We start from the raw sequence: 12,640 nt of genomic DNA on the forward strand, positions 1-12,640 counted from the left end.
GAATAAAAAAATAAAATGAAGCAGATGCTATGGAAAACAGTTATGGTACCTCCTAAAAAATGAAACGTAGAATTACCATATGATCCAGTAATTCCACTGTGGAGCATATGCCCCAAAGAATTGAAAACAGAGTCTCAGGGAGATATTTATACACCTGTGTTCATAGCAGCATTATTCAAAATAAAATGTGGTTTACCTATATGAAGGAATATTATCAGTATTCAAAAGGAAGGAAATCCTGACACCTGCTACAATGTGGATGAACCTTGAGGACAGTACATGAAGTGAAATATGCCAGTCACAAAGGACAAATACTTGTATGAGGTGCCTAAAATAAATTTGTAGAGACAGGCACTAAGAGTGGTGGGTGCCGAGGGCTGAGGAGGGGAAATGAGGACTTAGTGTTCAATGGGTAGCGTTTCAGTTTGGGAGGATGAAAACGTTCTGGAGTAGATGGTGATGATGGCTGGACAGCAGTGTCAATGGACTCAATGCCAGTGAACCATACTCTTAAAAATGATTCAGATGGCAAATTTTACATCATGCGTATCTTACCACAACTAAATATAAATTAAAAAAAAAAAGATATCTAGGTTTCACTCCAGGCCCTGGAATCAGAATCAGGGTGTGAGAACCTGTATTTTAACAAGCTTTTGAGATCCATTGCCCATGCGGCCCTCAGCTTCCCACTGCTCTATTTGGGTCCTCCCAAGCCAGTCCTCTCAAGGAACTGCAAGTTCATGCTGTAAGGGAGATAAGTCACAGGAGATGTCTCTGATGTCAGTGCTGGCACCTGGACATCCAGGGAAGGAATCAGTGCTCAGAAGGCATAGCACTATTTGGCCTGCTGTGCCTTTCTTGGGTGATGGGCAGGGTGTCAAAAATTCAGTACCTAAGATAAATAGCACCTCATACAAAATTTTATTTTTTGATTAGTTTTTTTAAAGTTTATTTGTTTTGAGAGAGAGAGAGAAAGAAAAAAAGAAAGAGAGGGAGAATCCCAAGCAGGCTCCACACTATCAGTGCAGAGCCTGATGCAGGGCTCAAACCCTTGAACCATGAGATCATGACCTGAGCCGAAGTCAAGAGCCGGATGCTCAACCGCCTGAGCCACCCAGGTGCCCCATTTTATACAAAATTTAAAAAAGGTAAAATCAATGCCAAGAATCCCTTGTGATCACGATATCAACATTTTAAAGACAGGTTGTTGCTCGCTTTATGATCTTGCCTCGTTGTGCGAGGGTTGTTTCCGATCAGCTCACAGCTCTTGGGTTATGCAGCCAGCATGTCCCCACTGGGCAGTGTACGAGGGTTTACTGTGTGACAGGCCAGCACATTGGGCAGCGTGAGGCTTTTTATACAGTCATGTTTTTTGACTGTAGAGTTCTTACTTTTCCCACACAGTTTAAACATGAGGGGATATTTTGGTAAGTGTATATAGGACACTCATTGTTCTTTCTCCCACAGGCTCCAATATGGCTCAGCATGGTGCCCACAACAGGTCACTGGTAACCATGGCAGGTTGGCCCTCGCAGGCCCACACAGCGGCTGGAGGACAGTGGGGAGGCCCGTGAGGAGTGTGACAGAGGACTTCAACTACCTCCATTTTGACCTTAGTTGGTACTTTCTAACTGATTAAGTTCTTTCCAGCTTGTCTCTTAAGAGACAACTCAGGCAAAAGACCTGCTGGGCAAATCATCCCGTGATGGGAAGAGCAGTAAGTTCTGTCCTGATGCCAGCGAGCGCCCGTGTGTTTGACCCCAAGACAATGATGAATTGACCTTCACTGCCCACTTACACATTCCCACTGGCTTTTGTCCCACATTCTCCCTATTCTCCTTATATGTCCACGTTCTCTAATACCTGGAAGTATTTTCTGCACTTAGGAGACAGTCTTGGAGACTCTAGTCCGCTGTCTTCCTGGGGTTGGCCTCGCTGAAATAAATTCCTTTCTTGTTTCACCCACCACCTGCCTCTCTGCCTTTGGATTTTGCCAACAGGAAATGGCCAAAACTGGTCTATTTGGACCAGGTGCTCTTGCGCCCCAGTGCCCTGGTTACAAGTGGACCTGGCATCAAAATGAGAAAACACATTCTAGGGGGCCCGGTGGATATGGGTGGGAGCAGGCCTGGGAGTCACCCTGTAACATGGTCACCCTGTAACATGAAGAGGTGCAGAGGCCACTGGCCTGGGCGATGATCCACCACAAGGACAGAGAAGCTTCAGCTATAGGGCCCCACACCCACCTCTCTAAGACCTGAATCTTGATTTGGAGCTCACATTTTCCTATTCCTTTCCTTTTAGAGATGGCCTCAAAAGCTTCATGCCTGGGGCACAGGGTGGGGATGGGCTGGTGGCATGGGGGGATGATGTGGGTTTTTTTCCTTTGCTTAGAATTTAAAACAGACAAACAACAAACCCCACAAGCATCCCTCAACTAATATATGCTCAATGGAACAATGACAAAGATTGAGAAGTGTCTAAATTGAGGGGCACCTGGGTGGTTCAGTTGGTTAAGCATCCGACTTTGGCTCAGGTCATGATCTCATGGTTCTTGAGTTTGAGCCCTGTGTTGGGCTCTGTGCTGACAGCTCCGAGCCTGGAGCCTGTTTCAGATTCTGTGTCTCCCTCTCTCTGCACCTCCCCTCTTCTCTCTCTCTCTCAAAAATAAATAAACATTTAAAAAAAGGAGTGTCTAAATTGAAAAGTGATTCTCCCTCCTTCTCCCTCCAACCCCTAGCCTCCAGCAGTGACCCCCACTAATGGTTGCTGTGTGCCCTTCAGACATTCTCTCTTGTTTATTCCAACACACATACTCTTGTAAAGAACTTTTTAAAAATGACAGTTCAGTGATATTTGTGGGCATCTTCTTGAGCCCTTGTGAACTAGGGAAATTGAAGGGATCCTGGGAAGGCCTGCTCTTCTATTCATGTTAGGACCTGCACCCCCACCCTACACATGACTTAATGTAAGTCCTCCTCGTAAAGTCAAGGAGTTAATGATTTCTTTGGAGACTTCCAGCATGATGGATAACATCTAAGGAGTGACCGGTGAGGTTGTCCTGTACATTTTCCAAGACCACTGACTCCAGACACCATGACACCAAGACTCCTGGCTCCTGAGCACTTGTCCTTGCTTTGACCAGTTCCTGGATGCCTGAGAGAACACATACACCAGATCACCATCCTTAATAAATACCCCAGACCCCAAGCAAAGACAAGGCTTACTCTCCTTTCCTTCCTGAGTCTTCCAGACACTCTGTCTGTATTTGCTCTATGTTTTCAGTAAACTCTGCTCTCACTTCCTCTAGGCTTGCACTTGATTTCTCTCCTGTGGGAAGCCAAGGGCCCTCTTGGCTGGTCCTTGGACCTGGCCAGCCTGCATCAGTTGTACAGAGAGCTTCCTCACACTTTACCCAGGTGCATGGGATTCCACCCTGTGGCACCACTAGGAGGCAACGCCTCCCTGGCATATTCCTCGTGGAGTCACACCCTGGAAAGAATCTTCCCAGTGGGCTTTACTATTAAAGTCTTTTCTTTGGGTTAAGGCTTTGAAGGTGGTCCCTAAAGTAAAAATACAATAAAAGGTGTGGTGGTGAGAAAAGGACTCTGGATTCTGTCATACTTGAGTCAGCTCCCAGATTCACTGTCCCTTTTCCTTTTTTTTAAGTTTATTTATTTATTTTGAGAGAGAGAGACAGAGAGAGAGAGAGAGAGCGCAGGAGGAGCAGAGAGAGAGGGAAAGAGAGAGACCTCCAAGCAGGTTCTGCACTGTCAGCACAGAGCCCGATGCAGAGCTTTAAACCTGTGAACCATGAGATCATGACCTGAACCAAAATCAAGAGTGGTACGCTTAACCAACTGAGCCACCCAGGCACCCCTGGACTCACTGTTTCCTATCTTTATGACCGTGGCCAATTTATTTAACTTTCCTGAGCCTCGATTATCTTGCCTGTTAAGTGGGATTGTTGTAAAGATTAAACACAGTTTAGTGTGAAAAACCTCAAGCCCATTTTCTGGCAGAGATTGGTATTCAGTAAATAGTTTTTGAGTGTCTTAAGCATAAACTGAATGAAGTATAACAAGGGTAAGATTTTAGCTTCCGTTTAAATGCCCAGGGTCTTTCAGGTAGGGTCGGTGGGCGTTGGAATACATTGTTCTTAATTCCCCTGTCAATGGCAGAGGAAGCAGGAAGCCTGTGGGAAAGCAGGACTAAGAGTCAAGCCCAGGCCTGGCCAGCTGTCCCCAACATCAGGGACACTTTGATGAGACAGGGATCATTCCCTTCCAAACTCACGGCTCACTCACCAGCCCTTAAGAATGTCAGACACAAATCTTGGTTTGTGTTTTTCCAAGGTTTTCTTTTACCAGTGTTCTTCCTCCCTGGCCTCATAGCAGCTCTGTGCCGACAATATTATCTAAGTCATGCTAAGTCGGTTTCCTGCGGCTCCTGGGGACCAGTGTGCACGCATTAATCGGCAAACACCTCTCATATTTCGGTAGTGCCTGTGCAGCAGATTGGCTAGTTTGCAATAGTCAACTCCCAGAGACTGAGAGCCAGGATGGGACAGATTTTGTTAGCTAAAATGCAAAGGGAAGTTACTCAAATAAGAGGCCTAAGCGCTACTAGCAGAAGGGAGGTGGGGAAGGGGCATAAGCAGAGAAAACATGGGTTTTGTTTGGCAGAACCAACAGTTACAGCCAAGGAGACACCAAGAAAACACCAGCCAAGGTGTTTCACTCACCTGAGAGCCCCTTGCTAGATGGCTCTCCCCTGACAGCCCCTTATATGAGCCAGTTTGAGCCAGATTGGAGTTGAAGACTGCATAGAAGTGCCTCACCCTTCCTCCTCACCCCTGAGTTGTCCTGAAGTTACCTTTAGCTCATTATAATACTAAGATCTCCTCTTGTGGGTGGAGTTTTCCACCATTTTTTCAAACATACAATGTACACACTAGCATGTTGACAGTCTAGGAATTGACAGTCTTGCAGAATTGAACCAAAGTACCTAAGTAATAGGATATGCATACGTTCCTTAACGTATATGCAAGCTCCCCTCCCCTCCCCCTGATACACTGAAAAAAAGGTTTCTATACTAATTCCACAGGGAGATGGTGCTTTGAGAGCCATCTCCCTGTCTTCTCACCTGCAACAAATAATAAAAAGTTCTTTGCTTTCAACGGTTCCTTGGGTTGTGTTCAATATGCTGCACCCCAACTGGCAAACCCCTTGAGTCCTGTTACAATTCGAGGAAGGGGCAAGGGGTCTGGCAATGATGGGCACTCCTGCAGGGGCCACTCTGGGAGGTGAGGACTGGGGTGGGAGCAGCTGTGTAGATTTGGGTGGGGGGCTGGGTGTGAAGGAGGGAGCATGGCTGAGCATCCCAAATGGGGTTCTCATTTGCTGTGTTCTTCTAGATCTATGTGACCATTGTGGTCTGTAGTGACTCGTGACTCATGGCCAGTGTCTGGGCTGCTCATGTATTTATAGATAAGTGTTCCTACACACAGCTCAGCATTGAAAACTTGGGAGGGTTACATCAGAGGAAATATGTCTTCAGAAGTTCACTGGGACCTCTGTAGCCCCAGACCACCTTGTGTGACATGAGAGAAAGCCAGCATTTGTGTATTTCACACTAGTAGCTTATGAAGCCCCCTCACCTGGTAGGCTCTGCTGGTTCCAGGTGTACTGAGTGCACTCGGCCCTCGGGAGCTCCCAGGCAGATGCACTGGCATTGAAAAGTTGTGCATGGTGTGGAGGGACAGGGCTTCTCCCTGGGAAGGGACTTGCCAGGTGGGGAAAACAGGGAGGGAGCTCATCCTTGAAGCCTGAGGAGAATTCAGCTGGGCGCAGGAGCAAAGGGGAAAGGCGCTCTCAGAAGAGGGAACAGCAGAAAAAAGGCAGAGCCCCTGATCGTATTTCTCACTGTGGTCACGATGACTGCCACACTGAATTGAGATGCAGTGGCTGTTGGGGGGCAGAGGTCTACAGAGAGCACGTGCTCCCCTCACGGTGGTTTTAAATATGAGGAAACTGAGGCAGTGGAGGGGTTAGGGCTTTGGTAGGGACTCTGGGAGGTGAATGGGCACTAGGAGAAGAGACTGGGTCATGGTGAAGCCACCAGTCCTGGCTGGCCTCATGCCAGGCAGCTGGACTTGACTCCTGTGCACAGCCCTGTCCCTCATCACACATCTGTCTCCTCTGGCTGATTCCAAATGCTTTCTCCAAAATGGGCAGATGCTTCTGAGCTCCTCCTTTTAAGGAGGATAGAAGGCCTCTTAGCATCATCTGGAGAAGCAGAGCAGCCACATGCTTGAGTCTATCAATTCTATACTGGGGTTTACCCCCAAAATATGCTCATGCTCGTGTGTACAAGGAGACCCCACATGCATGTTCCCATTCATGAGATCCCCAACAAATAGCAACCCAGATGCCCAGTTGCAGTAGGACCTGTAAGTCCATCCCCACATGTTCACATGAGGGAATATTACATGGCAACAGAAACAGACAAACCACATCATATGAATGGCTCTCCAAACATAACCCAGAGCAAAAGAAGCAAGTCTCCGAGGGGACACACAGTGTGAGTCTGTTTATATAAAGTTCAAAAGCAGAAAAAGCTAAACAATATATTGCTTAGGAATACAGATGAAGCCCAAAATAAAACAAAGCGAAACTCTGAAAGAATCCACAAAAAAACCCTGCTACAGCTAATAAGCAAAGTTAACAAAGTTTTGGGGTGCAAGATCATTAACCCAAAATCAGTTGTGTTTCCAAACACCAGCAGTGAAGAATCCAAAAAGGAAATTAAGAAAACAATCTCGTTGATGATAACATCCAAAAGAATAAAATATCTGGGAAAACGCTTAAACAAGGAGGTGAAAGACCAACACACTGAACACTATAAGACCTTTTGCTGAAGGAAGGAAAGAGGGTCTGAACAAATGCAAAGACACCCCATGTCCCTGGTTGGAACACTCAATCCCACACAGCTGGGGATGGATGGGGATGGATGGATGAATCTTCCCTTGCCCCCATCACCAGCTCCTCCCTGATTGGGAACCTGGGAATTGCCACAAGGGTCTCGGGGGCCCCCTCTGCAGCTCCCCCTCCTGACTGGCTTGCTCAGGAGGGCAAACTAGTTGGAAAACCAGTGTGTATAGGGCCTCCTTGATGTTACCTGAGAGCTCAGTCTGGTCTTCCCTGGCTGGGAGGGCGCAGACCAGCACCCATGGGAGAGAGGATTGGAAGACCAAGGCTGACCTCCCAGTACCCACCTGGCTTCCATGGGGAGCACCCTCTCCTTTTCAGTGGTCCTTTGCCACTCTTTAGGTGGACTTCCTCTCCTAGGACTCCCAGGACCTGGGAGGGTGCACCACACCATTGGCGTGTGAACAAGGACTGTGTCCTTCAGGGGCTGTGATGTTGCTGAGGCCACAGGGGTGGGGAGGGACGCTGGGTGGCACACCAGTGGGAGTGAAGTTGATGTAGCTCAACATGATGCCTGTGGCAGCCAGCTCAAGAGCCAGGCTGCTGGGGCTGGTCCTTGCTCCTCTGCTCATTTGCTGTGACAGCACTTAGTAGACAACACCATATTAATAAAAGACAGTGTAATAGTAATTGTACAAAAAATAGGAGTTTGGGTCTTCATTGAGAGTTTTCTGCTGACCTCAGGCAAGATGCATGAGGAGCTTTGCTCATCAGCCTTTCTGGTCCTGCCCTGCCAACTGAGGAACAGGGAGCTCTCACCCATGCACAGCCCCGCCCACCGGAGAGATAGGCTGGAACCGTCAACATTTGAGCTGTAAAAGTGGGCATTTAAGAAACAAGGAAGGGTTAGCACAACTCCTCGTTTTTACATCTAAGAGAACTAAGGTCCAAACCCCAAGGCTGCCTGGTGGCTAAGGATCTGCTTCTCTCTCACAGACTCCTGGCAGCATGTTTTTGGAGGGGATCTGGGCAGTACCTGTCACGGGGTCAAGCAAACATACGCTTTGACCCAGCACATCCACTTCTAGGGGTTTATTATCTGGAAACATTTTTACACATACAGAGGCACTATATGGATGTTTATTCCAATATATTTTGAACCAAGTGAAAAATTAGAAGCCTCCAATTTTTTTTTTCATCTCGATTAGGAAATTGTTAAACCATTGATGATAGATCCAACCATGGGCTGTGCAAGTATCAGATACTCTAAAGTAGAACTTTAAGTTCTAAAGTGTAAATGTCTTTATTATTAATTGTAAAAAAAAGTTGTACTAAGATCTTTCTGGTATGATCCAGTTGTACAAGAACAAACCTTGATATGCAAAGGTCTAGAGCTATGTTGCTCAACATAGTAGCCACTGGCTATATGCAGCTATTAAGCACCTGAAATTTGGCCCATCTTAACTGAGATATGCTGTGAGTTCAAGTATAAGACAGCAAACTACCATTTTTTATGTCTGATATTAGAGCTCAAAAAAAGTGGGGGAGTAGTATTTGGCCGAATTTTGAAGTACAAAACAAATGACATATCATTAATAAGATTTTTTTTAGTAATACCTACATGTTGAAATGATAATAGTTGGGATATGTTGAGTTAAATAAATTCTAAAATTAGTTTCACTTATTTTAACATGGCTTTCCTTTTTTAACACGGCTACTGTACAATTTAAAGTTATGTCTGTGGCACAGTTGACTGGGAGGCACTGGTTTAGAACAATACACATCAAACCATCAAGTGTGCTCAGCAGTGGGGCTGGGGGTGTTAGGACCTTCATCTGGCTCTTCTGCACTGTTGTACAACTTTATATATTTGTGTATTACCTCTCCAATGATTAACAGAAAAAAGATGCTGCTGCTGTGACTCCTGGCCAACATGCTTTCCACCTCATCATGCCTGACACATTTGCCCTCCTTAATACCCAATCTCTAGGGAGGGCCCATGGCCCAAGGAGAGAGGCCACCTGCTAATTCAGCATTAATTTTACCTTGGGTCATAGCAAGTGTGACCAACCCTTAAGGAATGAACACAGGACTTCCTGTCTCCCTGCCACGTTTACAGGGAGAGCAGACCAGATGGGGTGAGAGCCAGAAGCAGTGGGGGGAATGGGCAGGCACATAGCAACAAGAAGACCTGGCAGCTGGGAAGGGGAGAGCTGTGGGCTGTCATTAGCTTGTTTTCTTTAAGCTATCTCTAGCATTGGAAATGTATTCTTCCCCCTGACATAGATAGCAATTGAAGGCACAGTTTCTGGAAAATAGCAAGATAAATTGTGGTGTTTTCTGTGGGAGCCTGGGAAAATTGCTCCTGTTTGTGATGTGTGTCTGGGGCAATGAACCAACCATTTCCTGGACCCTGGTTGCTCCCAGTGGATTCTGTAATTCATTCACCGATTGCAGAGTCTAATAGAGCTAGAAAATGAGGGGCATAGCAGCCACCGACTGCCCGGGTCCCTTTGCATATCAGTGTGTCTCTGGCTACTACCTTTTTAATGGAGGTATTAAGATGTTGAACCTCATTAACTTCTAGGTTGTGGAAGAGGATCCGGGATTGGGTCCCATTATTCCCCTGGATGGCGGCCTCTATTTTCCCAGGTCCAGGTTTTGCGTGCATGATGTGCACAAACACGTGCACACACACACACACACACACAAATTAGAGGACATCTTGAAAACATTTCCAATCAAAGCAAAAGGGAGATTTCTAAAAATATCAAATGCTCCAAGTAAGAAGATTTTAAGTTAATGGAAAGTGTGTTTTGTTTTCACTTAGTTCAGTACGAAGATGACTAGCCACTTAAAATGCCTGAATATCATTCTGTTTCTTGTACTTATCAACTTTGCAAAGCAAATAAGTGGGGTTGCAAAGAGCCAAACCAAACAAAATTCCAGACTTCTCCTAGAAAATAACCAATAAAACACAAACAATTACAGCAAACGCTTTCAACATTAGTTGACGTTTCCAATTACATTTTCTGGAGCCTGAAATACACTGCAGACAGTGGCCAATTTATGCTATAAATACCATCGCAAATGCCATGAATTAAAACTGCTGCTGGGTAGTGTGCAGAAAGATATTTGGTGAAGATTGCCAAAGACAATCCTTCGCGAAATTCAAACCTGTCTGAAGTCCGCTCCTAGAGAGGCTGGTGTCCTTTTTAATTCCTCCCTAAATATTTAATTCAGACAGAGCAAATTTGTCATATATTTTTCCTCCCTACCTCTCTGCCCTCCTTCATTTTCAGTTCCTATTCCTGGTCAACCCAGGAATGACTCTTGTAAACATTTCCATTCTTCCCCACCTCTGCCCCTGCCTGCTCCTCATTATTTCTGCTACTTTTTGCTAAACTTAAAAAAAAAAAAAAGGTATAATTTCTGGTAACAAAAGGAAAATGTATTTGTTATAGAAAATGATTAAAGTAAAAGAAGAAGAGGAAATATACAAATCTACCAAGGAATAAATAAACATCACCCATATGGCCTTCATCCTAGAATAACAACAGATAGACTTTCAGTATATTTCTAGGTTTTTTTTTTTTCTGGGAACAGATTAGACGTGTGTGTGTGCGCGTCTGTCATGAAAAGCATGTTCATTCTGCACATTATCATTATACATTCTTCTCTGTCCTTTTGCAAGTAGCCACATTATATTTCATCCTGTGGATAGACCATGGTTTACGTGCCCAATCCTCAGTTTTGGACATTTGGGTTGTTCATGTGTCTCACTGTAGTAAACAATGCTATGTAAATCCTGGCCTACCTTCAGGATTCTTTCCTCAGAATGGATCCCTAGACGTAGAATTGTACTTGGGTGCATACTACTCAACTGCCTTTCAGAATCCGGTTCTCACTTCCCACTGGCAGTGAGAGGGAATTCCCACCTCCCTTCACAGCCCTGTGTAGTAGAACCTATCTTTTCCCTGAGCTTCCCCCGACCCTGAGGTTTTAACTAATAGATGAAATATCAGCTGATGAAGGCTTATAGATATAACCCCTGCCCCCCACCCCGGAAGAACTTTAGCGATAGCAAGGGCTCACGGGAAGAGGCACGCTCTCCAGGAAGCACAGGGACAGAGGTAAGATGCTAAGAAGTAACAGTAAGTGGCAAGGAGGCTGAGCCCTGGAGCTGGGGCTTCTCTGCAGATCCCTGGCACCTACATTTAGAAGCCAGCTCTGAGGAAGCCTCATCACGCTGGAGCCTGGTGTTGGCCGGCTGACACAGGGCTCGTTCCCTCAGGGAATCATCCTGGAGGCCTTGTCAGCTGAGATCAGATACACCCTTATCCAGCCAGTCTCAGCAGCAGAGGAGCAACAGGCCCCAGGAAGCAAAGCCCTCAACCTGAGCTTCCCTGCACCCGCGCTTAGCCCCACCTGAGCTTACCTGCTACAGTGGCAGAGCGGGGAGGGCCCAGCCTGGCCTCCAGCTTCTTCCTCTGGCCAGACAGGAAGCTGGCTGAGGAGGGTCCACCCTTTAAGAGGAGAAGTCCACATGAGGAGCATGTGAGCGCCCGTGCCGGGCCCCTCATGATCCTGGTGAGGCAATGGCCCCATGACCTCGCTCCCAGGCCAGAAAAGGAAACCAGGGCCCCATGTTGCCAGGCTGCTCAGTGTGGGATCCCATGAAAACAGCCTTGGGATCTGAGAGAGGTGGGGGGAGCCAGAACTTTCCCTTTGAAGTGACCCTCCTCCCCCCGCCAGTCCTTCCCCTGCTAGAAATGTCAGCATGGTTTGCATAATTGAGACAATTGGACATAATCGTTCTTTCAGAAGCCCCTCATCAGGCGGGCAGTGCCCGGGCCCTGAGGAGCTGAGAGAAGGCAGCACATGGCACTAATCATCTGTAATCCTTTCTCAAATCATCTGAGGCTGAGCCAGAGGTCGAGGTGAATTCCAGTATGCATGCAGTGTGAGTCCCACATGACTCTCGTCCCCATCCGGGCGTTCCTAACCCCCACTGTCCCCATCCTACCAGCAGCCTGCATGACCTGTATCCACAGTCACCCTAAAACCACCATGGGGGGTGTACTGTAAGAATGGGCATGGTTATTCCAGCTTTCAGTGAGCTTTCTCAGCCTAGCAGGAGAAGAGATCAGCCAAACCCTGAAATTCTCCTCCATTCAACCCCCTAGGCAGGGGCTTGGGTCTCCCTACACACTTGTGGGTCTCCCAGGGTGCCTCTCTCATTTCCCAGAAGAGTGCACAGAAGTGCAGACAGGCTGGATGCAGTGGCAGTTAGGGCCGTTTCCATTTCGTAGATGAGGACACTGAGGCCTCCGAGTGAGCGTGTGAGGTGGAGCAGGAACGTAAGTTCGCCCCCCAGAGCCCTGGCTGGGGTGCAGCCTGAGCCTGGGGCCAGGTACCCACCCTTAAGCTGCAGGAGCCCACTCCCACACCTGGAGGACACCCAGGGGCTCAAGGAGCCTCTGACCTCCAGAGGTGATGCTGGATTGTGAAGGTGGATGAGGCCATTTTCTGCGGAGGGGGTCTGTCCTTTGCTTTCATCAGCTTCCCTCAGGTATGTGCCTACCAGAGGTGGACAACTGTGTCCCATGAGAGTGGGGGTGAAGCGTGACTTCGCCCATGTATTGCTGGTGCAGCAATAGGGCAGTGCCCACCCAGCGGCAGGGTTGTTTTCCTTGTAAACTTGTGGTTGG

At 47.2% G+C, this 12,640-nt stretch overlaps 1 protein-coding gene across 1 annotated transcript in view; it reads right to left on the reverse strand.

Annotated features, from left to right (window-relative positions):
* The window catches only part of TRPM1 (transient receptor potential cation channel subfamily M member 1), a 95,314-nt gene extending 83,802 nt beyond the window's left edge, over positions 1-11,512 (reverse strand). Inside the window, 3 exon segments of the mRNA XM_042940472.1 lie at positions 7,669-7,691; positions 7,694-7,801; positions 11,368-11,512. Coding sequence (XP_042796406.1) covers positions 7,669-7,691; positions 7,694-7,801; positions 11,368-11,512 — 276 coding nt within the window.
* Positions 11,513-12,640: the final 1,128 nt, after the last annotated feature.

The sequence above is a fragment of the Panthera leo genome, chromosome B3 (assembly GCF_018350215.1).
Source record: "Panthera leo isolate Ple1 chromosome B3, P.leo_Ple1_pat1.1, whole genome shotgun sequence".
Classification (NCBI taxonomy): domain Eukaryota; kingdom Metazoa; phylum Chordata; class Mammalia; order Carnivora; family Felidae; genus Panthera; species Panthera leo.